The sequence below is a fragment of the Gossypium hirsutum genome, chromosome D07 (genome assembly GCF_007990345.1).
Source record: "Gossypium hirsutum isolate 1008001.06 chromosome D07, Gossypium_hirsutum_v2.1, whole genome shotgun sequence".
NCBI lineage: Eukaryota > Viridiplantae > Streptophyta > Magnoliopsida > Malvales > Malvaceae > Gossypium > Gossypium hirsutum.
This window is the reverse complement of record NC_053443.1, coordinates 12,567,100-12,595,069: the sequence shown is the minus strand read 5'-3', so window position 1 is coordinate 12,595,069 and position 27,970 is coordinate 12,567,100. Positions and strand designations below refer to the sequence as shown.

Sequence of the window (27,970 nt, the reverse complement as noted above, 5' to 3'; positions counted from 1 at the left end):
AATATGAAAGCAATAGAGAATGTACTTTATTGATCAAAAGGGGTGATTACAATGCTTCATCAGAGTCTCTATTTATAGGCATAAGAAGTAGAAAAGAACTAGAAATCTAATTCTAATAACTATTAGAATTTAAAGTACGTTAAAACTTTATCTTAATCATGATGGACATCCACTTAATAAGATATTCATAACAAAAATTAAATTATAATAAACAATTTGAAAATTTCAAAAATAAAAAATAAAAAATTAATCCATGAAACTGATGGATTAAAGAGTTGTTTTTATAATGTTACTTGAGGATAGGGGAAAGAGTTGCATAAGTTATACTTATCTAAATGGTTTAATCTATAAATTGGTATTTAAATTATTTGTTTTTTTTATCTTAGTATTTAAACTTTTTTTCATTGTAAATGGCATCAAAACTACTTTTTTCTCAAGTTGATATTTCCCTTAGTCAAACCGCTAAGTTTTTTTTTTAATTTAGGCCATAAATTAGTACCTAAACTATACTCTTTTTCCCAAGCTTATGCTTTTTTTCTGTCACAAATGGTACATAAATCATTCTTTTATTACTCATTTTACACTAAAATGCTATATATGTTTTCAACCAAATAATAAACTACCACGTCATATTAACTTAAAATATACTTTTTTTTAATTCTTTTATTTCTCTCTCTTTATTTTTTTTCTATTTTGTCGTTCTCTTTTTTTTCTTTCTTCTTTTTTTTTAATGTCTAGTAATACCAACAATGCTCAAAATTTATCCTCTCGAGGTCGAGATGTTAGTGGTTAATTCTGTTTTTGAACTTTACCGCATGATTGCTCAACCTGACAGGATTAAAAACGTTATTCCATCGATCAAAACCACTATTTTCAAAATTGGACAGACCAAATCGATCGGTTGAATCGAGAATCAACCAGGGTACTAATATAAAAATAAGGTTTGAACCGATTGACCTATGGACCGAATGAATTTCTCAATTATTTTAATTTTTAATTTTTATAAATTTTTAATAATTTATTTGATAGAATCAAACGAACTGATTAAACCGGGAACTATGGCCTAAACAGTTTGACCATCAATTTGGTTTTGAAGAAAGAAAAATATATATATAATTTGTCTTTTTTACACATGCCAATTTTCAATTGATTATCTTTTTTTTTAAATAGACTTAACAGTTTGATTAACAATTGAACTAATGGAGATATCAATTTGAAAAAAAATGTATAAGTACTAATTTGTGGGTTAATCCTTTTTTAATGGACTTAAATGAATGTACCAACTTGAGAAAAATTATTTAGGTACCCACAAAAAAATATCAAAATGAGAAAAATGTTATAATTTAAATACCAATTTGTGGATTAAGGCTGTCAAAACCATTTTTAATTATATTAAAAAAACGGGGATCGACTTCGAAAATAAAATAGGAGTCGCCACCGATCTTTAATGAGGTGTGATCGGATCACCTTGAAAACGATTTTAGGTCTACGAATTTTGAGAAAATAGGTTCGGGAGTCGGTTACGTACGAGGAAGGGTCAGCACACCCACGTCTTAGTGTCAAGAATTTGAAATGATTTTAAAATACGATCCTTTGAAAAGAAAATTTGAATGAAATAAATTGGATGATGAGGCTCACTTATTTCAAAGAAATAAATTGTCACACTCAGTAAATTAGAGTGCAACATTTTAAATCCTCAAAATTAAGTTTACCTCTTGACTTTTAAAACCTATGCCTTTTGAGAAGGATATTTGATTATTTGGGTCAAATGAGAAAATCAAAGCCCAGTAAGTTAGGGCTCGATTTCACAAAATTCCTAAATATCGAATATCGCCTTTATTTTCATTTATTAGAAAAATCCTCGTCTCGAGAAAACAACATATGATATCCAATGCGTTAGGACACAACGTGTCGAATTCCCGAGAATGAGCTTTTTATTTGTGTTTTAATTAAAAGGGATGTTCTCGATTATTTAGATTTGACGAGAAAAATTGGAACCCAATACGTTAGAGCTCAATTCTTTCGAAGATTCCAAATACCGAACTTTGCGTTATCTCGAAAGTTTTTGAATGAATTGGTTTTGATACTTAAACCATATTAAACACGACTTTTTGAGCGAATAAAGCGCGATGGAATTTCAATGTACAATTCGAAATAATAATTCGTAAGCCAAAATATACACTAATGAACACAAATAATCAATCAACACAAATAATTAATGCAATGCACATAAGAGTAATACCCTCACATCGTATATTATGCTAACATTCAAAGGCTAATGAATTAAAGGTCAATCAAAGCACCAAACAAATTAACACATGAAATTGTACAAGTTTTTAAAATAACTTAATAATTATGAAAAAAGAGAAATTATAATTAATGAATTTAAAATAAATAATATACATATGAAAATTTGAAATAAATTAAAAATATGGTTAAAAAATAAATACAACATAAAATAATAGTATCCAAAAAATTTTAAATAAATATCATATAAAAAGAAAATCAAATACATAATATACATATATTAATTTAAATAAGTAATACATATGGGATGAAAAACTTAATATAAATAATAATATATGTATAAAAAGAGTTGAAATAAACTAAGTATATAATAAAATAAAAGTTTAAAAACAGACATGCAGAACAATTAAAATAAATGATAAAACTAAATAAACAGTATGTAAACATGTTTTAAATAGTTAATATAAATCAATTTTAATGCAAATAGTATAGGTTAATTTTAGAATAAATAATATATAAAATAACTTAAAATAAAATAATATACAAAACAACTTGATGTAAATAATCTAAAAAGCAAGTTAAAGTAATCATATATAAGTTTAATATAATATATATAACAGAAATTTTAAATAAAAGAAATCAACAATAACTAATTTTAAAATAACATATAAAATAAATGGTTTAAACAAAGTAATATGTATATAAGAAAAACTATGAAAAACAATATTTAATATTTAGAATTCAATAAAAATTATAGGAAAATAGATCAATAAAGCTTAAATAATTTCATTGGGTAAGTAGGGATTAAATTGAATTTAAAACATAATCAGGAAAAAAACGAAAGTAAAATAAAGTTGAAGGGCCAAATGAAGCGTGCGCATTTCACAGGGGACTAAATGGGAAATATTCCCTATCCCTCAAAACTCATCACAGCAATATGGGCCAAACTGGGACAACATCAAAAATGCGGGGCAAATTTAGAAAATAAAGGAAAACTGGATTAAAACAATGAAATAAATCAGGAGGATTAATGGCGCAAATATTCCCTCCGAGACCAAAGCGCGCGGATCTGGTCGTGCTCGGGCCGGGTCATCGGGTCAGTGCCAATATGGCACCGTTTTAGAGCCACTGAAACGGGCACTAAACGGTGCCGTTTCAACCCCCTATGAAAGTCACCACAAACCCTAAAAAATTTAACCCCTAAACGATTTTAAAACAAACATAAAAAGATCTCCTTTTCTCTCCGCCGCTGCACAACCCGAACCCCATTCAACTCCATTTCGGACGAAATCAACAGGGCTCCGACGACGCGACTTCGCGAAGGTAAGAACCTCCTTTCTCCTCCTCTTTTATTTTCGTTTGGTGCTAAAGAAGAAAACAAAGAATCCAAAAAATAAAAGGAAGAAAATGAAGAAAATCACCTCTTTGAACTTTTTGATTTTTTATTGCTTTCTGATTTTTTTTTATAATGTTCGTGCCCCCTTTACAATTTCTGATATCTGGCCTTATATTGCCAAAATTACAACAAAATACATATTTTTCCTTTTTTATTTGCTGCTATTTTTTGCTCATTTCTGCTTTTTGTTGTGTCCTTTTTCTGTTTCTTGGCCTTCTGTTGTTTGTTTGTGACATTGTAGGTACAGGGCACTGATGTGGCGGTGTGTGTGAGGAGGCCAGCACGTGCGAGGGGAGAGCCGAAGGTGATGTGTTGTGAGGCTGCTGCGGCGCTGGGAGGGGGGTTGTTGCTAGGGTTTCTTGATGCCGTGTGTTATGGTGTTGGGCCAGGGTATTGGGCTTAGGTTTAGGCTAATTGGGTTTAGTGTTTGGGCTAGATTAATTGGGTTTAGTGGATATTTGGATTTTGTAATCGGGTTTGAGCTTAATTTATTTTGGTTTGTAATCTGGACATTTGGACTTTTAATTTTTTATTTGATTTATTTATTTGTGATTTTGGGCCCGGGCAAATTGGGCCTATTATAAAGGCTATCCAAAATAACCATTTTGGGTTTCAAGGATTTCACTTCACTGGCAATGGGCCCAAACAACGGTCTCTGACCAAAAATAATGGGCCGACTCACAAAAATAAAGCCCAAATAAAAGCAATAACGGTTAGTAGCAGACCATAATTGGCGGGAAATATCAGCAGAAAGGGTAATGGCGAACAAGCTGATCAGCGAAATCCCACTTCCCAAATCCATCGCCAATGTGTTCTCCGCCCGTAATGTTTCTACTGCCAAGGTTTTTTCTTCTTCCTTTTCTTCTTTTATTTTTGTTTTAAGCTCTTCAAATTCAGTGATATTTTGTAGTAAAACTTTTTTTTGAAGGACGCTTTATCTTTAACGGAATTTGAGTTAATGGAGTTGTTAGATGTGGGATTAACGGAAGTAAGATCAGCATTATCGCAGATCAGTGAGATCGTTGCTCCACCATATCAAACTGTAAGTGATTTTTTTCCTCAATTAATTGGGGTTTTTTTTTCTTTTTAATTTCTAACAGATTTAGGGATTTGGATTGATACCCAGGCACTTTCTTTAATGGAACAAAGGTTTCAAAACGAGCACTTGGGAGGCCATTTTCCAACAGGCTTGAAAGGACTGGATGCAGCTTTATGTGGGGGAATTCCTTTTGGGGTTTTAACTGAATTAGTTGGTCCAGCTGGAATTGGCAAAACCCAAGTAAAAAGTTTGAAAATTTTCATTTACTTTAATTAATGGATTTTAGAAGTCTCTTAAAAATTATAACTTTGAAGAATCCTTTGCTTTTTATTTGTAAACTATAATTGAATCAGGGAAATAAGTAGTTAATAATTTTTTTCATATTTTGTTTGGTTAAATTCCAGTTTTGCTTGAAGCTTTCGCTATTGGCTTCATTGCCTACAAATTATGGAGGCTTGGATGGTCGAGTGATATATATTGATGTTGAATCTAAATTCAGTTCAAGAAGGTAGCTAAATCGGCTTTTATTCAATACCCGTCTCTGTTTCGGGTTTCTAGTTTCTTTGCACCCTTTTCTTTCAGGAGGAAAATATCGAACTTTTTAAGTTATAAATCTGCCCCTTTCCAGATTGTTAGAAATTGGATTGAGAAGTTTTCCTGAAATATTTCAGATGAAAGAGATGGCGCAAGAGGTATGCGGAATCATATCTTTCTCGATTTTCCAAGTTTCTTTTCGTTATAATATTAGCTAAGAACGAAAAGAATGGCATATTCATTTGTATTGCAGATGGCTGGCAGGATCCTTGTTTTGAGGCCAACATCACTTGCAGAATTTACACAAAGGTTTGTTACTGAATGAGATTTCTCAGCGACTCTTATTACTTCGTGTTATTACCTTAATGTGCTAATTTAACGATACTCAACTAACATTATTAAAATTCTTTGGTATGTTACTTATTACTCAGTTTGGAACAAATCAAAGTTTCACTCCTCCAAAACCAAGTGAAGATGCTAGTGATTGATAGCATGGCTGCACTTGTTTCAGGGTAAGCTTTGATTCGGATAAATGAGTTGTCATGATGTTTATCACTAACTCTCTTCATCATTAATAGGAAAATTTGCAGAATTTGTTTTTCTTTTATGCAAGAAATGACGGTTTTATTTGATACAGGGAACATGAGCAGGGTGCTCGTAGACAACAAACATTGAGTTGGCATATCTCCTTCATTAAGTAAAAGAAAAAACTCAAACCCTCTAATTTGTTGTTATTGCTTGAGTTAATCATCTCTTTAGTTCGACTTATATATGTTGCTTATTTGAAATAAATGTAGGTCGCTAGCTGAATTTTCACGAATTCCAGTTGTAGTGACGAACCAAGTAAGATCTCGAAACCACGACGATGCCTCTCGGTATTGTTTCCAAGGTAAAGTCGCATACTCTGATTGTAAAATATTTTCCAGACGTATTCTCACAATAGAATATAACTTGTGCAGTTCAGAGTAGGGATGGAGCTATAGAGACTCCCATGCAATATGATTCTCATCTTGTTGCTGCTCTGGGGATTCAATGGGCCCATGCTGTAACCACTCGTTTAGTGCTTGAAGCTAAATCAGGTTGCTACAATACATTGTTGCTGGATCCTCCTTTAGTGACGTGTTTTTCTTCTGCATGTTAGAATGGGATGCTTTTGTTAGATGGTTTGTGCAATATCGAAGAAATGTAAATATTGCATCGATCTCATGTTTATTTAAAGATTCAGTTGCTTATTTTCGGTCTTCCCTTCTTTGTTTTGAAATAAAAGCAATGAACTATGTGTATGTATCTAATGTTGCTTTTATTGGAGAAACTTTCCTGAAAGTAAAACCCGATTTCCAGTTTTTAGAAAGAGCTAAATCTCATCTACCTGTTTGCGATCGCACTTTGAACAATTTATTTCTATTGCAGGTGAGAGGTTTATAAAGGTGGCAAAATCTCCCATATCTCCCCCTCTAGCTTTTCCTTTTCACATTACTTCATCAGGTATTTCATTGCTAAGTGATGATGGAAAAGAAGTGATGGGACCTGAGATAAACGCAATTCACTATCAAGGTTCGTTCCCACAAACTTTAGTTAATCCGTTCAATATTCTGAATATATTATCTGGCATGGTTCCAGCGATGAAGCTCCTTTTTTTTATGATTTCACGTATGCAAATTCTCGCGGAAAACAATCTGCTAAAATATTCAAAACACACTTGGTTTAAGTTTACAGGATAATAGTAGTCTAACCATTTGGTTTTTGTAGTAAATAGTTACTGGAACTTGTGTTGCAATGGCAAAAAATGCAGGGCACAATGAAATAATCAATTTTGGAATGGAAGGCTTGCATTGATGTATCCTTTTCAGGCATGAATGAATTCATTGTTAATCCACTTTACAGTCAATCTAGGAATTGTTTTTTTCTTGAATTTCTGTGAATCTTGTTGAAGATGAGGCTTCTCTTCCTTTTCCTTTCAACTTTGTAAATCCTGCAAGGTCAACTCAAAAAGTATGCTAATGTCTGTCTTTACAGTAAAACGGTATAAGGGAAAGGGAACAATAGTTAAGTCCTTTGTTGGGTTATCCCTCCCTTTATTTGTAATATGTACAAAATGAAAATTTCCCGTCTTTTTTATGGTAATAATTGCAGTATTAGAGGGGTGGTGAGATGAGATCAACACCAATCCATGAACAGGAAATGATTCCCATTCCAGACCTCTATTCAGAATACTTTTTTATTCATATAAAAGATTTTATATTCTATTTATTATCTGTTATTTATGTTTTAATGTTGTGTCAATATTAATATTTTTTCAGTGTGGAATTATATATAAAAAAAAAGTACTTAGAAATAGCCAAACATTCAAAAATATCAAAATCTATATAACAAATCAAAAACTAAACCTTTATATAGAAATTAGAAATTCTATCATGTATATGGAAATTAGGCAGGTTCATGAGTCGAATTATTCATCCGAAATTTTGAAGAGTTTTGAGTAAAAATGAGCTTGGGTAAAAAATTAAGCTTGACTCCGACCTAGCCCAACCTATTTTTAAGTTAATGTTATGTTATTTTTATATATTATGTAATTTAGAGCACTTAAAAATTAAATCTATAGTAATATATAATACTACTACTATGATATAAATATTAAAAATTATTGAGGTGACTCTATATATAAAATTTTAATAAATAAAAATATATTAAATTATTAAATTAAAAATTAAAAATAATATAAATATATTTTTTTTAAAAATTTTAAAAAATAATATGGACGGGTCTAAAATGAGTTTGATTAACCATTTACAAATATGTACGAGTTTAAACAAAATTTTAGGTTCATATTTAAGTCAGACCGAGCTTGTGCTAGCATAAAGTGTGTTAATAATATAGACTTGGCCCATGAACACCTCGAGTGGAAACTACGTATTTAGAACACAAAGATGTTTTTAAAAGTAGCATACAACAAATAATTAAATGTATGGTTTAAAACTAATTAATTAAAACGTGAAATATGCACGATATTATAATGGAAAAAAATAGATTAAATTGTAAGTAACACAAATTTAAACACGTAAGTACATATTAAAAACATTAACTACACTATAACTATTTATCACGGTACTGTCACCAATCTTGAGTTGATATAGGATTAACTTATGACACCAACTTAATCAATAACATTATTAATATTTAGAATTATTGAGGTAATAAAGTGTGTATAATAAAATTGAAATGTACAAAACATGTTAAAATAAAGTTTTTAAATACAAATTAACCGAAATTTATATGTTTTTATTTTTTGGTTAAAACATATCAAAATAAACAAATTGGTAATATTCATTTGACTGAATTAACCGAATTAAAACTACATATAATTTGTATTATTAATTATTAAGTTCAGTTAATTCGGTTAATTATTCGATTTCGAACCGAATTAACCAATAATCGAACTTCCAAAAAATCATTCACCGGCCTTTCACCAAATTAGACCGGTTAACTGAATTAGATCGGTTAGGTATGTTAATTTGGTTTTAACCGAAATTTGAACACTCTTACTTGCATTCTATAAACCATCCCAATACTTTGGTTTTGGTTTGGGTTGATGTTCGGTTTTCATTCTCAGCCATAGTGACATGTTTTAAGGTTTAGGTCGCATATCATTAATAAAAGAATGCACATTGTAATATCATAATTGTATAATAATTAATTTATACATTCATAATTTACTTATATAACTATTGATGTATTTTATGTCCTTAAATGTGTATGTTATGTATACTATTTGTTTATAATATAATATGTACTGAATTTAATTATGTCACATTATAAAATAATTTCATATTATAATATTGATTTTAATTATATAAATATTAATTTTTTTTAAAATAATTCAATTAATTGAGTTGATCAAATAATAAAAGGAGTAATTACAAATCTAAAAATTTGATTTTTATATCATTATTTAGTTAAGTTTAGGGATAAAAAATGAATGAATAATTGAATAAAATATTAAAAAAGATATATTTTTTATAAAAAAAATTAAACATATTTATAATTATTATATTTATAATTAATATTATTTTTAACTTTAAAAAATATTTATATTATTTTTTATACATGTTAGTTTTGGTGATTAAATTTGTAAAAGGGCAATGTTTGAGCCTAGAATCCAAAAATTGAACATTTTGTGACCCTTTGACGGATTTGAAGGTGGATTTCACAGTCGAATATCCGTACCTTTTATTCGAATATTGAATGTAGATTCAAATAATTGAGATATTCAAGGGGTTAAATCTGCATCCGCATCAAATAATATTTTTACTATTCGAAAAATTGTCATCTCTACCTAGACTTTGTTTTTACTATCCATTATTCATGGGGTTAAATACGCATCCGTAACGGATAGTATTTTTATTATCCGAAAAATTACCATCTCTACCTAGACTTTGTTTTGAGTTTGAGAGAGAAAGGGAAAAAAAATTAAGGCTTCTTTCTTTTATTTTTTTTTTAGTTTAGGAGTATATATAAATATATTATGATTTTAAGCCCATTATAACAATTTATATAAATCAAATTAGTTTTAAGTTCATTCTTTAATTTTTATATTTTAGGCTTATACAATATATTGGGCTTATTTAATATATTTGGCCTATAATATTTTATTATTAATAATTTTAAGTAATCGGTTAATTATTTGATTTTGAACTGAATTAATCGTTAACTAAAAATAATAATTTTAAGTAATCGGTTAATTATTTAATTTTGAACCGAATTAATCATTAACTAAAAATTCAAAAAACTTTAACCAATCCCGATCAAATTAGCTTTGATGGCTGACTGAAATAACTCAATTAGATCGATTACTGAAATAATTCAATTAAATCGATTAATTTGATTAAATTCAAATTATGTTCTATAAATTTAACTTGCGACTATTCCGCAATGTGTAATAACACTTTGTGATTAATACTCTCAGAATTAAGCACATTGGACGCACCAAAATGCTTCTTTTTTAACTACTACCGTTGAAGAATTGAAAGCTCACCTGCCACTTTTTAATCGATTTTTTTGTTCAATAACCTCCACTAATCTTTTTTTCCATCAATAATGCTGCCTAGGGTTTGTATAACTTGAGTTTGAATAGCAAGATATTTTATTATTAAAAAAATAATTATCATTAAATAAAGAAAAAGAGTCAACAAATAAGGTTGATTTAAAAAAAAGCAATAAATAATAACTTAATTATATGATACGGGGAAAATGCACAAAGACAAATGGGTAGCAGACAGAAATACAAGAAATAAATTAAAGAAAGAAAAATGTTTTCATATTCCCCTATAATCCCAAATCCCCTAAACACACGCAATGCAGAGTAAAATGTACATTTTAAATTATAGCTGTAACCATTTCAGCGGCATTTTTTTACCCAAACTCGAACCTCCAAAGCCTACCCCTTGTATTTTGATAGGTTCCACCAGCTTTTCCGCCCAAACGAGCAGCTCCACACACAATTAAGCAGGCACAGTATAGAACTAATATTACTAAAATATTTCCTTATTTACCAGCTCATGCTCGTTCCACACACACCGCCTATCCTTTTAGGGCAAGCTATCACGGTTGAGGGGGTGCCAAGCCCAATGCCAACGAGACCAGTTACAAGTCAACATGCCCATCCTCAACAACGTGCCAACCAAGATTGCGCAAAAGCATTCATTCTACTTCTTAGCATAATGCAATAATATTGGCAAAGAAGCAACAAACATGGTTCCAACAACTATCACAATCCAAATGTTCTGTTATATAGATCCCCTGATGCAGCCATCCTATACTTTGAATCTTCATACCCGGAATAGAACTTATTAAATCCCAGTCTTTCATTTCTTAAGAGCTCTGCCACACCAAGGCCATTACCACCCTGGACCTCGTTCCATCCGTCCCAATGTCCATTTGACATGTTATGTGTATTTCTCGACTGTTGGAGATTCAACTGTGCAAATGCGGACATATTGTTAACTTGTGATTGATCCATTAGCCTAGAAGGAATTCCATAAGAGTCATTCAGAGATGAAAAGCTATCCCCAACATCATATCTTAAGTTCTGATGAGGAGAAAGCGATCTCTGCATCAATAGTTGGAATCTGGCCTCGTTTTCATATGGACCTAACTGTTGAAGAAAATTTGATCTCATGTCTAAGCCTGAATTGTTGAGACCTCTCTGAATTCTACCCTTACCAACTGCCAAAATTGCGGGATCTATAAACTCTATATCCCCAGGGCCACCAATACCGCCACTTTGAGGAGCCTGATAAGAATTTCTTAATAGGGATGAAGAGTCCATCAAATGATTACCTATACCAAAAGGCAGTCAACATTAATTTTGCAGGCAACAAACTCCCAAAATCAAAACCCAAAAAAATACAATTACCTGATGTGGCGTCAAAAGCATGGTTTACTCTCTCAATTGAAGAAAAGCCTGGAGGTGGCGCCCTGCTAGGAACAGAGAATCCAGGAGGGACTGGAATTTGAGCTCTTGAAGCTGCTAAACATTGCATAATTTATCAGTAAGATCTAAACACGCACTTGCATATGAAACTAAACGAAATGACATGAAGAAACAATGCTCAGTGTAAACATAAAAGAAATAAAAACAAGTCACTAGCACATTGAAGTCAGATAAAATAAATAAATTTTGGGCAAAGATGGTGCATCACGTACAATTTTAAAAACCTACTTATAATTTAATCTGTTAATGATGTTGCAGAACATGTTATGAGCATCGTTGTTGCATGATTGAAATTTATAAATAAAAAGAAAAACAGATGCCACTGAAGTCAATATTCAGAAAGCACGAATAAAGTTCAATAAGAAAATTAGCACTGAACTAACATAAGATAGCAGGAGCAGAGTAAATTCCATGGCACTTACCAGAAAGCTTATTGGAAAAAACTGAAGGACTACTAGAAAAATTGTCAGATTCCTCAAAGTTACAGGAATATAAACCATTAGAAACTCCAAATTTGCTTAGATAGGAATCCCTGTTGTCTGTAAAATCTTGGCCAGAAGGATGGTTCTGTGGCATTTGCCCATAAATATTAAAAGGGGACTCAACATCAGCGAGACGATATTTAGAATCCTCCTGTCTGGCAAATGAGAATCTGGATTGATTGTGATTTGGTGCTTTCCACGAACTAGATAGTTTGAGAGGATTGGCCTGCTTGTCATTGTCTCCCAACAATTTTGCCAAGTTCTGAGGAGAAGTCAAGGACTCATCCCATGTATCAAAATCTAGTGACAATATGTTTGAAATTATGTTGCTCTCTCCAGTATCATTAGCATCGTTGCTCTGAGAATTGGCAAGGATTCTTCCTAGCTGCTTCCCTTTCTCTTCATTTGAAAGCAAAGGGGGACCTTCTATTGTAATATCAGAACCAATACTACTGCTTATGTACTTGTCAAGGTATCCATTAGACAAAGAAGAAACATTAGCTCCCTGAAGACATGAATTGTCACCTGCTTTATCATCTACCAAGAGAGTATCAGCATTCAAATTAACGGCACCAAAAGCTTCATTATGTTGCAAAGAATGGGACCTAGAATGATTTGATAAATGGAGCGAAATTGGTGAATTTGGCACATAACTTGAACGAGTAATGACTTCTGGATCCTTGAGTCTTTGATTATCAAAAGACAATACGTCTTCCTCTACTTCAGAACTTGTATTTTTCTCAGCTTGAATACGTGCATCAGTCTTCCAAACAGACTGCTCTTTTGAGACGCACACCCCATTGGGAGATGTCACAGAACTCCCAGCAGCTGCTGTATTTAATGGTTCTCGATAGTAATCAATATGAGATTGTCGTAACCCCTGATTACTGGGTGAACTGCTACATCCATGTTCAGAAGAGGAACTGCTCGGTCTAACTTCATCAGAATGTCCATTCAAGACGTTCCCTTCCAAGGTCAATGTCGACATATCAGAGCACAACCTCTGTGTGTCCCCGTCAGTATTGGAAATTATCACCGCTTTCTCACCAGAGGAAATAAGAGTCTGCCCACCATTACCAAAAGTGGTGCTTGTAATAGTTGATGGTATATTAGTGCCCTGGTCATCATGATTGGCTGCTGCTGTACAAGATAACTGGTTGCTCAATGATTTGGAAGCAGTTACTCGTTCAGGTAAAGTAGGTTTCTCTAGTGTGGCAATTCGACAATCTAAACCAGCACTCTGTTTCAAAGGTTTTAACAAATCAGGTTTACCCTTTGTATGCATAGGATGAATCTCCTCAGATGGCTTCTTTATAACATCAGTATGTAACGAACAAGCTAGATTGGTGTTTGTTACAGCAGATGAAAATGGTAATGTGCTGCTGACTGTGTCAGAATTCTGCTTAGGAGGTCCATTTGTACATGCTAAACTGACCGGTTGTGGTTGGTTTAAAGTTCGCATTCCCCTGGCAGAATGATGCAGAATTTTTAGTACCAGAAATTAACATTAAAGTTTGTCAGAGAACAAATCAAAGGACATACCATGAAGCCCCAGCGGGAAGAGCAATAGATCTACCAGAGCTTCCATTTGGGGGAGAACTTTTAGGAACAGTCACTATTGTATTCTGTGCAATATATAAGTTTACAACCAAGTTAGGTGCGTGAGCCAAAATCAAGAATGCGTGGTGCTTAGACCATTGCCACCTCATCCGATCTGTGATACTATTTGACAAATTCATTTGCAATGACTCAAGTTAAAAACAAACAAGCTATTAAGAAGTTTGGCGAAGGTGTGCTTGCAAGCAGAGTAGAATTTCACTATTTTCGTAAATTCCGCATCTAATATTACCCTAGGAATTCTTGTTTGGGAGTAAACAACATGAACTTACATTTGGAGAACTTTTAGTAATCAGTTTTGCTGCAGATGCAGAACTGTTGGGGCAATAATCATCTGCCGGCGGAGGTAGCATATTTCCAGGACGCCGTTGCATATTGTTTGTTGCACCAGTTATTTGTTGAACCCTACTTTAAAAACTAAGTAAGCTTACAAATCATACAAGATTTTGAACCAGTTATTCGTTGAAGCTTACTTCTTTAAAAACCTAAGTTAATAAATCATGCAAGAATGACATCACTCAAAATTAAGGGAGAACCTAGAACACATGCTTAGACATGAAATGTTGCAATAAAAAACTCAAAAAAAAGAGCAAACAAATCCTTTCTTTTTTTTTGGAACTCCTATTTGGAAAGTGAAAGACTACAATAGAAAACCCATTTTATTGAAGGAAAAACCTTTTTGATAGCTGGTACTTGCAAAAAGAAACGGTGACGATCCAGGAAGCACCAATAGAAAGACAGATACTTTGGAAGCATTATCAAATGATACAGCAGACCAACATTGCAAACAAATGGAGGTTCCAAAAACAAAGTTGCATGCAATCTCACTAGAAGTAAAGAAAGAAGATGAAGTAGAGAAAACAGCCAAATGAATATACCTTGTGTATGCTGATATTATTTCATCTTTTGTGAAACTATCCTCTTGAGAACCAATCTCATGCAAATATAGACAATCAGGATTGCTGCAAGGCTGAAACCCCCAAAACAACTTCTCAATTATTTTTCTATTACAATAATAAATGTCATGTTTTACTTCTAATTTTTCATCATTTTTCTTGCCATTTGGTAATTTCAAATCTGGCATTTCACAACCTTTTCATATTTAGCCCTTCTATTCTAGATATGATGGTTATTGACTTCAATATTAATTTTATCATCGTTATGATCTAAATTTATTTTCTATAGTGTCCATGGATTGGGATCCTTTATCATGACACTATGTTTTCTTTTTAATTTTTAATTCCAATATGTTCAATATTTTTCTGTAACTAATTCCTTCTAACTATTTTGGCCATTAATTAAATGAATTAGGACTCAGCAAATTTGAAGAGAATACAATTATTGCCCTCAAGTAAAATGTCATAAATTGTTGGAATTAAGAATATGCATGGATAATTTATGCAGTATTTGTTAAACAACCACTGATCATGATAGATCAGTGAAATTGGTACAACCTACAACTTTTATCATTGATAATTTTCTATTTGTTTTAAGCTTGTTATTTAATTTTTGGTTGCTAGATGGGCTTAGAGTTAATATAATTTCAAAAGTTAGCAGATATTTGACATCAATCTACACGGGACAATGTTTTTTATAATTATATTACCTGATTTTGCACAATTTTGCAGTCTCAATTAGTGTGTTGTTTCTCATAACTAATTTTTATATTAATTTTAGCAGCAATAACATAAAAAATTAACTCTTCAATTCACAAAATAAATTAAACAAAAATTACTTCTAAACATACCACATTTCTCAGCCATGCATGACAATACTTTGTTGTACCAAAGCATGCCCTGAAATGAATATTTCAACTATTAGATATGTTAACCAAGACCATGTATCATCCAACCACTAACAAATGAAATAACACCACAAACACATTCTCATACTTTAATGGTCTACCATCCAAGACAAACCCATGTACAGACTGGATACACCGAACCGCTTCCTCCTCTTTTGAGTACGTAATATATCTGTTCATGAGGTGAACAAATGTAGTTGAGAAATGAAAACGCTACATTACAGAGGAACAGAAAAAGACCCAAAAGAACCTTCAAAATAGTAAGATGAACTTTCCTCTACATGATATAATATGCTTCTATTAAAGATCCAATACATAAAACAAGTCTTAATGACTGGAAGATTTAAGACCAAACAAATTTGATTCCGCACTTACACACTACATGTATTGTTTGGAAATTGCTGAATGACACCGGCTGCAGTCCGAGACATAGATACTTTTAGAACTTTCCCATATTGTCCAAAATAATCTCTACGTTGGAGAAGCTGCACAAAAGAGATAAATCATTAGGTAAAGATACCAGTATTATAGTAAGCTTTCAGATATACACAATGAGAATGGAGTACATCTTCATCTGCCAGATTAAGTGGCAACCCAACTATGTAAACAAGATTCCTTTGAATAACTCGCACACTACTCAGTTGCTTCCTTCCTTCAGATGACTTAGCCTTTGCCTTGTGTGACTTCATTTTTCTTTCCATATTAATTTCAGCAACCATTCTGCTTATTGAAACAACTATATACATGAGACGACGGCAGGTAAATATTGCAATATGTTTAATGAGAATAAGAAGCATTGGAAGCTTGACAACCTCTCACATTTAGCAGCCGTCCCTACTATCCTTTCTTTATCATAAGCACTACGACATGCTGGACACCTCCCCTCTGTATCATCCTTCTCAGCCATATCCATTATGTGATGCCAACACCAAACACATATCTGCTTCAAAGATCAATAGAAATAAGGCCTACAACACAAATTAACACTCCTTTTTCCGTACTGTCACTTTATTTTATCTCTTTGTACTTCTTTCTCTCATATCTAGAATGGGCAAACAATTGTAGGAAACTTTTGATATGAAAAAAAAATTAATATAATTCAAACCTCATAGCCACATCTGCAGGGCTTGAGTTGCTGATCGGTCAAATCCATCTCTTCCGCGCAAAGGGGGCAGGTCTTTTCTCCCTCGTCACTCATGATTTTCTGAACCCTCGAAACAAATAAATAACTACATAAAGATATGATTACTATTATACTCTAGAAACAGAGTCACTGAAACCTCAATTGAATTTACCAAAATATTTACCTAAACCCCCCAAAATCCCAATCGATTTATAAAAAAACCACAACCAAAACCTTACACTATTTTGATAAAACGCAAACCAAATACTAGAAATTCCTATTTCAGACTTCCATAATCTGAACCCCTAATTTCCAGAAAAAAAAAGAAAGAAAGAAAACACTAATCACCAAAATAAGCCTCGACCAATTAGCAGATCAAAAAAAAAAACCAAAGCCACCTAAACAAATCTCAAAAAAAAAATCCTCAATCCAATATCTAATCAATAACTGCCTACATGCAATACATAAATCAATAAAACAACACAAATATTTTTTTTAAAAAAAGTAATCGTAAAGAGAACGTTCCCAATATATCATCAAATTTGTATAATTAAAACTGGATGAGATAAATTATGGATCTAAGAAAGATCGAAGGGCAGAATTGATATTTTAGGGTTTCAGATTGAGAGATAAATGACTTACAAGTTAGATGCAGATCGATAAGATAATGAATCTGTGAAGACGAGATTGTTCACAAAGAGAACACCAACAACAACAACACCGCCACGCCAAGAGAAATCCACCAAAGAAATTTAGAGATAGAGCGAGCGAAAGAGACGAGAAGGGTTCTTTTGGATTTCTGGTTTGATTTCTCTGTTGCTGGCTTTTATTTTTTTATTTTTAATTATTTTTTTCTCTTCCTTTCTTTGTCATTTAAATATTGTGAACTTCCTACTTTTACCCTTGGATTTTCTTCTTATTACGGGATTTTGCCCTTGCCTTTTCCGGTTTTGTCAAGTTCATTACCTTTATTTTCTTCAACCCGGCTCTGTTTAGAAGGGTCCCTCTCTTGGGTTTGGTCGTGATGTTTCCGATGTCCGCCACGTTGATATTCCCTTCCAAATTAATGGTCCCGATTAATCCTTGGATTATCAATCTGAACCCACGGTCCCACTGACCATTTTTAAAGCTAGAATATTAAAATATTAAAAGAAAATATCAATAAACCTATAAAAATGAAGGAAATTATAAATTATTAAAAATTTTTTCAAAATCACAAATATAAAACACAATAATTTATATTTAAAAATAGCATATCAGAGTCTTAATTCAATTATCATAGATATTGTTGTCAATGTAGGAAGACGTGGGTTCAAGTGTGCTGAAATAAATTATCCTCCTATTTATAAGTTAGGATGGGATTATTCAAAAAAAATATGAAACTACAATGTTAATGCATTCGTATATAGACCCAATTCAATTGGGTCAATGTCACAATTTACATAAAAATTCGTTTTTTTATCTTTTATTATCTTGGGCTGAATTTTTTAAATTTTTTATCTTTTATTTTTAAAAAAATATTTTAATATTTGATTACTTTTAACTAAATCTTTTTGTTTCCATATGTAAATCTGTCTTTTATGGTAACTTACAAGATTTTTTTTAATGAAACCTATTAACTACATTTGTTTTCATATTAGTGCACCAGATTGTAGCATATAAGCAGTGCCACATAAGCTTTGTTTCTTTTTGAGTACAAAATTAAAATGTATAAGAATATAAAAAAAATAATTAAGTGGTAAAGTAAAGGTTTTATTAATATAATTTGTTTGAGTTTAAATTTTATCATACGCATATTTTTACTGTTTTTTTAAATGAAAAATACAAGAATATCTTCGAATAATATAACATACTTTAATTACGAAATGTCATTTCCATAATTTAACAACTGAGTTGATGACTCAGTTGAAAGTGACACTAACTTAGTTAAACACTTAAATAATAAAAGTATAGATTCTCTATAACAATTAATATTTAATGTTCATACTATTTTGAGTTAATATTTGATACTATAATACGCCACCAATATATAAAATCGTGTTACATCATAAATGTCAAAATTAAATTCATTAAATTTTATTCCTAATAAGAAATGAAGTTAAAAATATTTTTTGAAAAGGTGGATTTGAATTATAAATTGTTTTAGAGAAATAAAATATAATTTTATTATTGTATTAAAATAAGTATTTATAATATTTATAAGACTAAAATATAAATTTTTATTTTTTAGGTCAAAACTAAAATTTAAGTTTTAAAGAGTTAAAATATAATTTTAGCATTAAATTCAATTTAGTAATTTATGAAAAAAAAAAACTAAAGACTAATGTATATTTTAGAGAAGGCTAAGGCCTTTGCCTGCCTTCTCTAACGTTGCCTCTATTACTAATCATGTGACATTAGATGATTCATTAATTATGTATAAAATTATATGTTGTTAGTGCATCGAATATTAATGGTCCAAAAGATTTATATTTTTTTTATTTGACTGAAGTGATAGTTAAAGTTATTGTCAGATATCTGTTTAACACGAATTTAAATCGTATTGTCCTATCCTCTATTCTAATATTGTATTAAAAAAATATTTATATTTGACATTTATCCATAACTTTTTTATGATAAAATTTAGAGTTTTAATTCTTTTTGGTAATTGGTGTTTGATATTTATTCATGCGACTGTTATTTACGTAAATGAGTTTTGAATGAAATTATAAGGTTTTGAGGTTTTTTCATTTTTTACATTTTTTAAAAATGACATCATTTAAATGTATGATAAAAAAAATCTCATTTTCTAAGGATTCCAACTTTTTGTACGAAAAAATTAGTTTAGCTTCCTGGTAACATAAATATTTTATCGGGAATTACTTTTCTATATTATTTTCCCGTGTAGATGGAAACTGAAAAAATTACTCATTCTTTTATTTGAATTTAACGTATTAACTTATTCATCTAAAAAAAGTAGCTACTACCTATTCTTTTGTTTCCCGATCTTTACGACTTCAATTAATTGCTTTTTGATCATTTTTTGTAGAAAAAAACATAGCTCCAACTTTAAGCTTTCAATAATGAAAACTTTGACAAACTTTTTAAATGTATATTTTTTGGTACAATGATTATTTAAATTTAAATTTGTTCATGGGTCGGGTCAGGTCGGGTCTTGACAAAGTTTTAAGCCTATTTGATAGGTTTGTCTCGAAAAATAGGCCTAAAATTTTACCCAAGCTTGACCCAAGTAAAAACGCTAAAACTCAAGTCTGATTCAGCCTATATTAAATTTTTTTATATTGTAAATATATATATAATGCATCAAAAACACTAGAAACATTCAAATAAATATTTCCTAACAAATTGAAAATAAATTTTTAAAAAATCTTTATATTTAACTAACGTACAATTTAGCAAGTAAATACCTCTAAAATAGAAATAAAATTAACAATAACAATAAAATAATAGCAATATAATAGTGAAATGACAACAAAACAGTGAGAAAACAGCAGTTTCTTTCTTTTTTGCAAATTCAAGTCAGGCCAGGACCGAGCCGAAAAGCTTTATCGAGACCCAACCTATTTTCTAAATGCACCTTATTTTTTACCTAAACTCATTTTTTAGGCCTATATTTTTACCAAAATCCTCTCACTTTTTAGACGGGTTTTCGACCCGGTCATAGACAGTATATTCAAACTCAAGCTAATCATATAATATGTGAAAACCTTGAAATTAAAAAAAAATAGTTATTGATAAACCTAGAATTTGATTATAAATCAATATTTTTTTATAACTTCAAATTTTTTTAAAGCGTTGAAAAATAATTTATACACAACTGGTTTTATGTGTTTACGTGGTTTATTATATATAAAAATTATATAACATTAGAAACATATTTTTGTTAACATTAGAAATGGTTCAAGTGGTTTATTATTTTAAGCTATATACACAATATACTAATATAATTTAATTTATAAGTACATTTGTACATTTTCACAATCTTTAACATATTCATGCATCGAATTTGATCCACATGTAAAAAATTCATAACTTTTGGAATAATTTAAATATTTATTAATGTAAAAATAATTGAAAAATATTAATATTCATTAATATTATTTTTTATTTAAAAGGTAATTTTATAAAAGAACATTACATTCTTAAAAATGCGTTAAAATAATTTTTGTGATAACATCAACGTGATTCAAAAATTAGATAATAACATGTAAACAAATATAGTGGGAACCAAAAATGGTTTCACACAATAATCAGTTTAGATTCATATCATCATTATTTATCTACAATCTTTTTTGTTTATCTCATGTAACATTAATTTGTTTTATTCCTTCTATAACTGCAACCTTTGACTGCGACTTGTAGCCAACCATCGTAAACGATTTTTTCTTCCTACCTTCTGTAATAAAAGCTTGAAGACAAAATATCATCCTTTCTAAATTTGCCAATCATACTCTAATCTTAACATTCCAACATTTATCAAATTTAATATCAACATAATTCTTCATCAAATCACAAAATATTATATTATAAGTATAATAATTTGATTTTAATCTCAAGTAATTTTATATTTTTTTAATTATCAGAAAACAATTATAATATTATTTTGCCAAAAATAAAATTCAACCCATTTTTTAATGGAAAAAAAAATGATTTCTAACTTTCTTTCAATAAACGCGTTATAATGTGAAAAAAAAATAAAGTTAGAAACCACCTTTTTAATATATCTCAAGAAACGCATTATAATGTGAAAAAAGTATACTACAAACATAAATTAAATATACTTTTATTGTTTATTCTAATTTGTTTTAGATGAAAGGTCTTTGATTATTGGGCGTGTGTCATTTTCCCTGTGATGTTATGATTCCTTAAATCAATTACTAGCAAATTCAAATATTTAAATATGGGTTTTTTTTATAAAAATGATATTAAAAATAAAGTGATTATAAAATAAAGTAAAAACAAATTAACTACGAAAATAAAATATTTACTACAATAATTTTGGGTGTCCCCTCACATATGACGGTACCAACGAATTTCTTTTAAAAATAAATATGACAAGGAAAAAAATTAAAAATAATAATAATTAGTGCACCAATGTGTCAAGCAACACCCTTAATTAAATAGAAAAAAAAAACCTATTGTTTTAAGGATTAAATATAGAGAAAAATCATCAAATGTAGGAAAAATGTATTAAAGCATTAAATGTATGGAAAGACCCGTAAGACATTAAATGTTGGGAAAATTCTATTGTTTGGTGTTGGAACCATAAACTAGTTTTTCGTTCACTTTTTTAGCTTCTCTTTTTTCTCTTCCTATTAGAACTTTTTTCCGTTAACGTGTTAAGCGGCAGCACAAATTTTTTCAAAACTTTTTTAGTTTTTTTTATTGATCTCTCGAATTTTTTAAAAAAAAATTATTGGTGCCGCCAATGTGTCAAACGATATCAAAAACTATTACAGTAAATACCTCATTTTTATACTTAATTTGTTTCTATATTTGTTTTTGTAATTAATATTATTTTTATAAAAAGTGCCCTAAATTTTAAATAATTATTTAAGCGTAAATTGTTATTAGAATTGGATGGAAAAAGAAAAGAAAAGGGAAATATCTAAATTTTATCACAAAAAATGAATCATGTCATGTGCGTTTCGATTAGAAGTAGGCAAGTCCTTGCCCACTGATTTGATAGAAGGGTTAATGACTTAGGAAAATTGTCGGCAAAAATATAGTAATGTAAATTTGGTGGCACTTTATTGGTTAGTGATAAGTTGCACAATTATTGGCATTGTTTAACATAAATCAAACAATATCAGAGGAAAAAAAGGGTAATGTTTAAGATGGGATTTTTTTAATCCAAAAATAATTAATTATTGGAATTAAATGTCAGACTGCCATATTGGATTTTTGAGAAAAGTATAATAAAATTTTGGAAAATGTAAATAAAAGTATTTAATATATATTAAATATAAAAATAAAGGTCAAACCTTTCACGCTTTTTATTATTATTTTGGAGTAATTTCAATTTAAAAGTTTATGATTTAGTGTTTCTCTACTTATATATTTATATTATGATTCTTAATTGGTTTTGAACTTGTTTAATTTTTAAATTCACTCAATTTTGTCCTTGACTACAACTTTTGGAATTCAATATCCTATAGTGAAATGTATCAAAGCTACCGAGGTTTAATTTTAAATTTTTTTATCAATTTAAGAGTATTTATCAACTATGCAATATTCCTTTAACTATTAATGTAATTGAATGATTATGACATTGAACCAAATGAATCGAATCTATATACGAATGTATTAACATTGTAGTCTAGTAACTTGAAGAGTATTGACCAATCGTATATTAATCTAATTACAAATGTAATTCAATGAGTTATGACATTCATTATACAACTATTGATCTAATTGTGAAGGTAATGACATTTTAGTGCATATGTATTTTTAAAAGTACTGATCAATTGTACATTCTTCTAATTACTACTGCAATCGAATAAATTGTGACATTAACCGTATAACCAATGATCCAATTGAATGAATTGTATAATTATTCATACAACCATTGATCCAATTAAACTGGTCAATGTAAACACAACATTGAATATATATGTTTAGAATTCAATACCATATAGTGAAATGTATCAAAACTTAGGACCACCAATGTTTAATTCTAAATATTTTATCAATTTAAGAGTATTTATCAATTGTGCATTCCTCTAATTATAAACTTAATTGAATGCTTATGACATTGAACCAATTGAATTGGGTCTGTATACAAATATATTTCCATTATGGTGTAGAACCAATTTGAAGAGTATTGAGCAATTGTATATTTCTCTAATACTAATGTAATTGAATGAGTTATGACGTTAATTGTACAATCATTGATCTAATTGAATGAATCTATATATGATTTTTTTAATTTCTTTTCATATTTACTTTAATTAAACTATGAATTAATCAAAATTTTTAATAAATGGGATACAAATAACATTTCCTTTATTTATGTAAATTATAAATTTTTTTATCTATTTCATGTTACAATATTACTTTTAAATATTTTTTTATTAATTAACAAATTTATATTTAATTTTTAAAACCATTTATACTTTTTTAAATTTGAAATTTGGTCTATGTACTTTTAAATTTAAGAATTTAGTCTATTTATTTTTTGGACAGGGTTGAGAACCAAGTCTAGTTCGTTTGGGTTAGAACTAGCTTGTCTCTTACAGGGAGACATAATGATTTTTAATGGAGGGCTCCTAAACGGTTGAAGACCGAGAGAAAAGGGCTATAAATAGCCGAGATGTGATTTCCAGGAGAGGATTCATCTCAATTATGTTTCATTTTCTTCTCTTTATTCATCTTCTTTGTTGCTCCGAAGACGGGATGATTACGGGAAGCTTTGCATGGAGTGGTGATCATGAATTTTGGGTCGGGAAAATAAAGGATCCGGTAAGCTAGTAAGATTCTAAGTCCTTTAGAATACATAAGATTTAGGAACCAAAGTTAAGGACTTCCATAACCCATTTTAAAGATTCTGCATGTTTATGGAAAATTAAGTTTTTAAACCAAAATTACTAAGCTTAAACCATGAATTGGTTGTTTTACTTAGCTGCTAGGAGAAATAAAGCTTCAGCGTCCGAAAAGCTAAGCGAACAAGGCGAAGAAATATCAGGTGAGTTTTTGCACTCAACCCTTGAAAAGCTAAGGATGTTGTAAGGTCGCATAGGTTTATGAGTATTCGCCATTCTAGTTCAATGTGCATGAATTAGTTATGATTCCACAATATTGCATCAATGAAATGCATGTAATGCATGTAGGGGAAACATTGTTGAGTTTAGGCCAAATTAGGAAAGGAAAATGGGAAAGCAGTGATTCTGTTGTTGCTATAAGGAAACAAATAGTATACCTCGGCAAAACTTAAATTGTTGCTATAGGGAATGCTTCGGTATAACATTTTAGTAACGAACAAAATTTGTTGGTATATGCCTTTTAGACTATACCGACGATGATTCCGTTAATAAAAATTGTTTTGTTATTTAGTATTCCAACAAGCAATTCCTTATGGGTGATAAGGTCACATAATTACTATATATAGTGACAGATTTAGTAATGATTTCCACCGGTAAAAATATTTTTGTTATTTTTATATTTTAATTGGTATTTACTATTGGTATAAATATAAAATTTGTCACTTATGCCAATAGTATTAAATTAATTTTAAAACATTTTTAATAAATAAATATAACTTATTACAATAGTAATTATTTAAAAATGTTCTAAATAAAAAAAGTAAACTACACTGGAGGTCACCCTAAAATAGTGTTGTTCCTATTTTAATGGTTCTATTTTTTTTTTGTCAAATTCGTCACCATCATTAGAAAAATTGACCAAAATGGTCACTTAACTGTTAAACCTTTAACAAAGTGCTGATTGGACCAGCAAAAAAAGGAAAAATTATTCTTTTAGTCCCTCTAAAAATTACAAAAATTTTAAATTAATCCCTTAAATCTCCATAAAAAAACCCATATTAAATAACATAAAAAAATGCTGGATCTAGCCTCCAATATGCTTCCGCTGCCGTCTTGCCCCACTATCTCATTCGTTTCCTCCTCCGATCTGGAAATTGAAGTAAATTTCTTAATTACCCATGTATTCCCCTTTATTTATTTTCCAACTAAATAGTTGCACCGGTTTTTCAAATGCACTGTAATCATCCATATTTTCCCATTTATATATTTTCCAACCAAAGTCAATAGCGACATCAATAGTGGAGGAAGGAATTGAATCAATGATGTCGTTTTAAAACCTAATTAACATGTGTCTCCTAATTCTCTTTAGTAGATTTTTTTCAACACAAACAAAAACGATACATTAAATCTAATGCGAGCATCAAGGCCCAATTTCAAGCAAATGGACGTGATGGATTTAGCTTTCCTCAAGGCCCAATTATTGGCTCTAAGTCCAAACAGATTAGAGCCCTCGGAGGAAGCATTACAAACCAATAATAAGAAAGACCTAGAGATGCTCAAGAATCAAGAGACCTGTTAGAAATGCTCAGATATATCAAATATTGTAGAATTTGAGGAATCATTGAAAGATGTTCGGAATCTGAAATTATCGCTAATGTTAACAAAGAATGTTATTACAATATTCTGAAAGCAAGCTGCCAAGCAGCTGAACTAGCACCATCAGAAAAACATTATTGCCAATAATCATATGTAAGAAACTAAAGACAAAAATACACGAATCATAGCCCGCTTTCACGATTCTTCTTTGTTTAGAGCTTTTCTTTGTCCATACAGTTTTTCTTCTCGAGCTCGTTTTGCAGCAAGTGCTTCTTCATCTAGCACTTGTATAGGAGACCATTCGGGCAATTTCAACGAACTGCTCTTGTCAAACATAGATTCACTGAAATCATGTAATTTAGGTCTTAACTTAAGTGCAGCAAAATCGACTGCTGTCCCAACAACAGCAAAGATGAGTGAATAGCGATAAGCACCGAATTGACCACCTAAAATGCCACAGGAAAAAAAAAAACCCTTTTAAAAATAGCACTGGCACAGAATCACACAAGCACATGGAGAGAAAGCGAGAGGGACTGATGAAATTTACCTTGAAGACGACCCAGTATAGCACCGGTACCAAATCCAGCTATTGCAGAATTCAGTAGATCATCAGGTCCGGTTTTACGAGTAGCTGTTACAAACTCCCGTGCTCCTGCACGAATTAAGGAGAAGAAAAAGGTTCAAGGAAGCAACATCCCGATTTACTGTTAATAGCATTCGAGGCCTGTTACAAGTTTAATGCATTTCCCAATGCGGAATACACGACATCATCAACCTAGGTTGATCTACTAATACTAAACTATAATTTTCGTATAAGCAAAGTCATATCGACCTCAAAGTAACATATTTTTATCCAATAATACTACTACAAATCAAAACCGAAAAACGAGAGAGTAGTTTTCTTTCTGTATCTCTGCTATAGGCTAAATCTCGAATGGAGGAGTCTGCATTAAACACTATGATGCTAACTCAAACATGACCACGAGTATGGTACCAGATTATGTTATGAGAAAGAGAATGCTTTCCCGATTCTTATGACCGACAAGACGAAAAACGAATAAACTCCCTAATAAAACTAATACGACATTCTACCCTCGTTCATTTCCTTCCGAACTCACCAATCCGTGGTGTCAAACAACCAAATAGTTATCCAAGTCAAGAAAGCTAGTCCCACAATTTACTTAAATTTTTCCACCAACATCACTCCCGTTAACGACTATGTCACGGAAATATATTCCGTGCAAAGCGAATTCATTACAAGCAACTCGTTTATTTCGAAAGATCAAAGCAAAACTTTATCATGACTTGCATTTATATACGAGTACAAACGAAGGCAGCTAAAGAAAATATGATCTACCATCACAACCAATGGCATAAAATTAGGAGCAGGAATTCATTTAAGTACCTTTTCGATTGCTCTTAAAATTGCACACAATTCAACATTTTCTTAACTAATTTACGATTGGGGGGGGGGAATTTGGGTTTAACAAATACTGAAATTAATAGTAAATAAAGAAAGAATACCACAATAGCAGCCGGTGACAATAGCGAAATTAGTGGCGTAAGTAGCTGAAATATTAGCGAGGCCGTACACTTTCCGATGCTTTGACACCAACCCAACGCCTCCACCGGCAACCCCTGTTTAAAAATAAAGAGAACCACGCCTGACATTCATGAATCCTGGTGTTTCAATGAACAAACAGTACTAAAAGTGTGAGAGAGAGGGCAAAAGACAAAAGACCTGCAAGGACCGTCGGGATCAATATCCGACGCCGCCAGTCCACGGAGGTTGATGATGATGGTGATGGGGAGTCTCCTTGTTGGTTTGGGGATGCCATAGTTTCAGTTCGGAAACCTTTTTCTGGGTTCAACGAACTAGAGACATACTGTGGACAGGGACTTAGGCTAGAGAGTTATGTTGGGTCGGGTCCCGACATGTTGTTATACTTGCAAGGAAAGGCCCAAAGGCCAAAACCCAGAGTTTTTGTTAAGTTTTTTTTGGGCGAAAGTAGCTGTTAAGTCCCTCTATTATAGAGACTAGGTCAAATTAGTTCCTACATTATTAAATAGATCAATTTAGTCTTTGTTCTATTAAAATGAAGGGTAAACTACATCATTAGTCACTAGACTATAAGTAAGTTTTTGTTTCGGTCGCTTAACT

At 30.9% G+C, this 27,970-nt stretch overlaps 3 protein-coding genes across 7 annotated transcripts; 1 reads left to right on the top strand and 2 right to left on the bottom strand.

Moving 5' to 3' along the window:
- The first annotated feature begins 3,436 nt into the window (after window positions 1-3,436).
- On the top strand, window positions 3,437-7,464 carry LOC107956624 (DNA repair protein RAD51 homolog 2). The gene is made up of 13 exons (XM_016892220.2): window positions 3,437-3,570; window positions 3,885-4,485; window positions 4,572-4,685; window positions 4,770-4,922; window positions 5,087-5,190; window positions 5,311-5,374; window positions 5,470-5,525; window positions 5,648-5,728; window positions 5,854-5,913; window positions 6,014-6,105; window positions 6,176-6,295; window positions 6,627-6,770; window positions 7,009-7,464. Exons 2-13 carry the CDS (start codon window positions 4,402-4,404, stop codon window positions 7,050-7,052), a joined length of 1,116 nt encoding a protein of 371 aa, XP_016747709.1. The 5' UTR covers window positions 3,437-3,570; window positions 3,885-4,401; the 3' UTR covers window positions 7,053-7,464.
- Window positions 7,465-10,411: 2,947 nt separating this feature from the next.
- On the bottom strand, window positions 10,412-17,583 carry LOC107954061 (uncharacterized). Of its 5 annotated transcripts, none has more exons than XM_016889532.2 (13): window positions 17,375-17,583; window positions 16,715-16,838; window positions 16,422-16,549; window positions 16,176-16,329; window positions 15,985-16,094; window positions 15,698-15,781; window positions 15,553-15,601; window positions 14,684-14,775; window positions 14,078-14,213; window positions 13,731-13,813; window positions 12,129-13,654; window positions 11,629-11,742; window positions 10,412-11,552 (listed from the first exon to the last, which is right to left on the bottom strand). In XM_016889532.2, the coding sequence occupies exons 2-13, from the start codon at window positions 16,805-16,807 to the stop codon at window positions 10,981-10,983; spliced, it is 3,141 nt and encodes a 1,046-aa protein (XP_016745021.1). In that variant the 5' UTR covers window positions 16,808-16,838; window positions 17,375-17,583; the 3' UTR covers window positions 10,412-10,980. The 5 variants fall into 5 exon arrangements, with proteins under 5 accessions (XP_016745021.1, XP_040953448.1, XP_040953447.1 ...); XM_041097514.1 differs by having other exon boundaries at window positions 11,629-11,739; XM_041097513.1 differs by having other exon boundaries at window positions 14,078-14,210.
- Window positions 17,584-25,829: 8,246 nt separating this feature from the next.
- LOC107954060 (uncharacterized) lies at window positions 25,830-27,747 on the bottom strand. The gene is made up of 4 exons (XM_016889530.2): window positions 27,551-27,747; window positions 27,334-27,447; window positions 26,357-26,461; window positions 25,830-26,255 (listed from the first exon to the last, which is right to left on the bottom strand). Exons 1-4 carry the CDS (start codon window positions 27,645-27,647, stop codon window positions 26,005-26,007), a joined length of 567 nt encoding a protein of 188 aa, XP_016745019.1. The 5' UTR covers window positions 27,648-27,747; the 3' UTR covers window positions 25,830-26,004.
- Window positions 27,748-27,970: the final 223 nt, after the last annotated feature.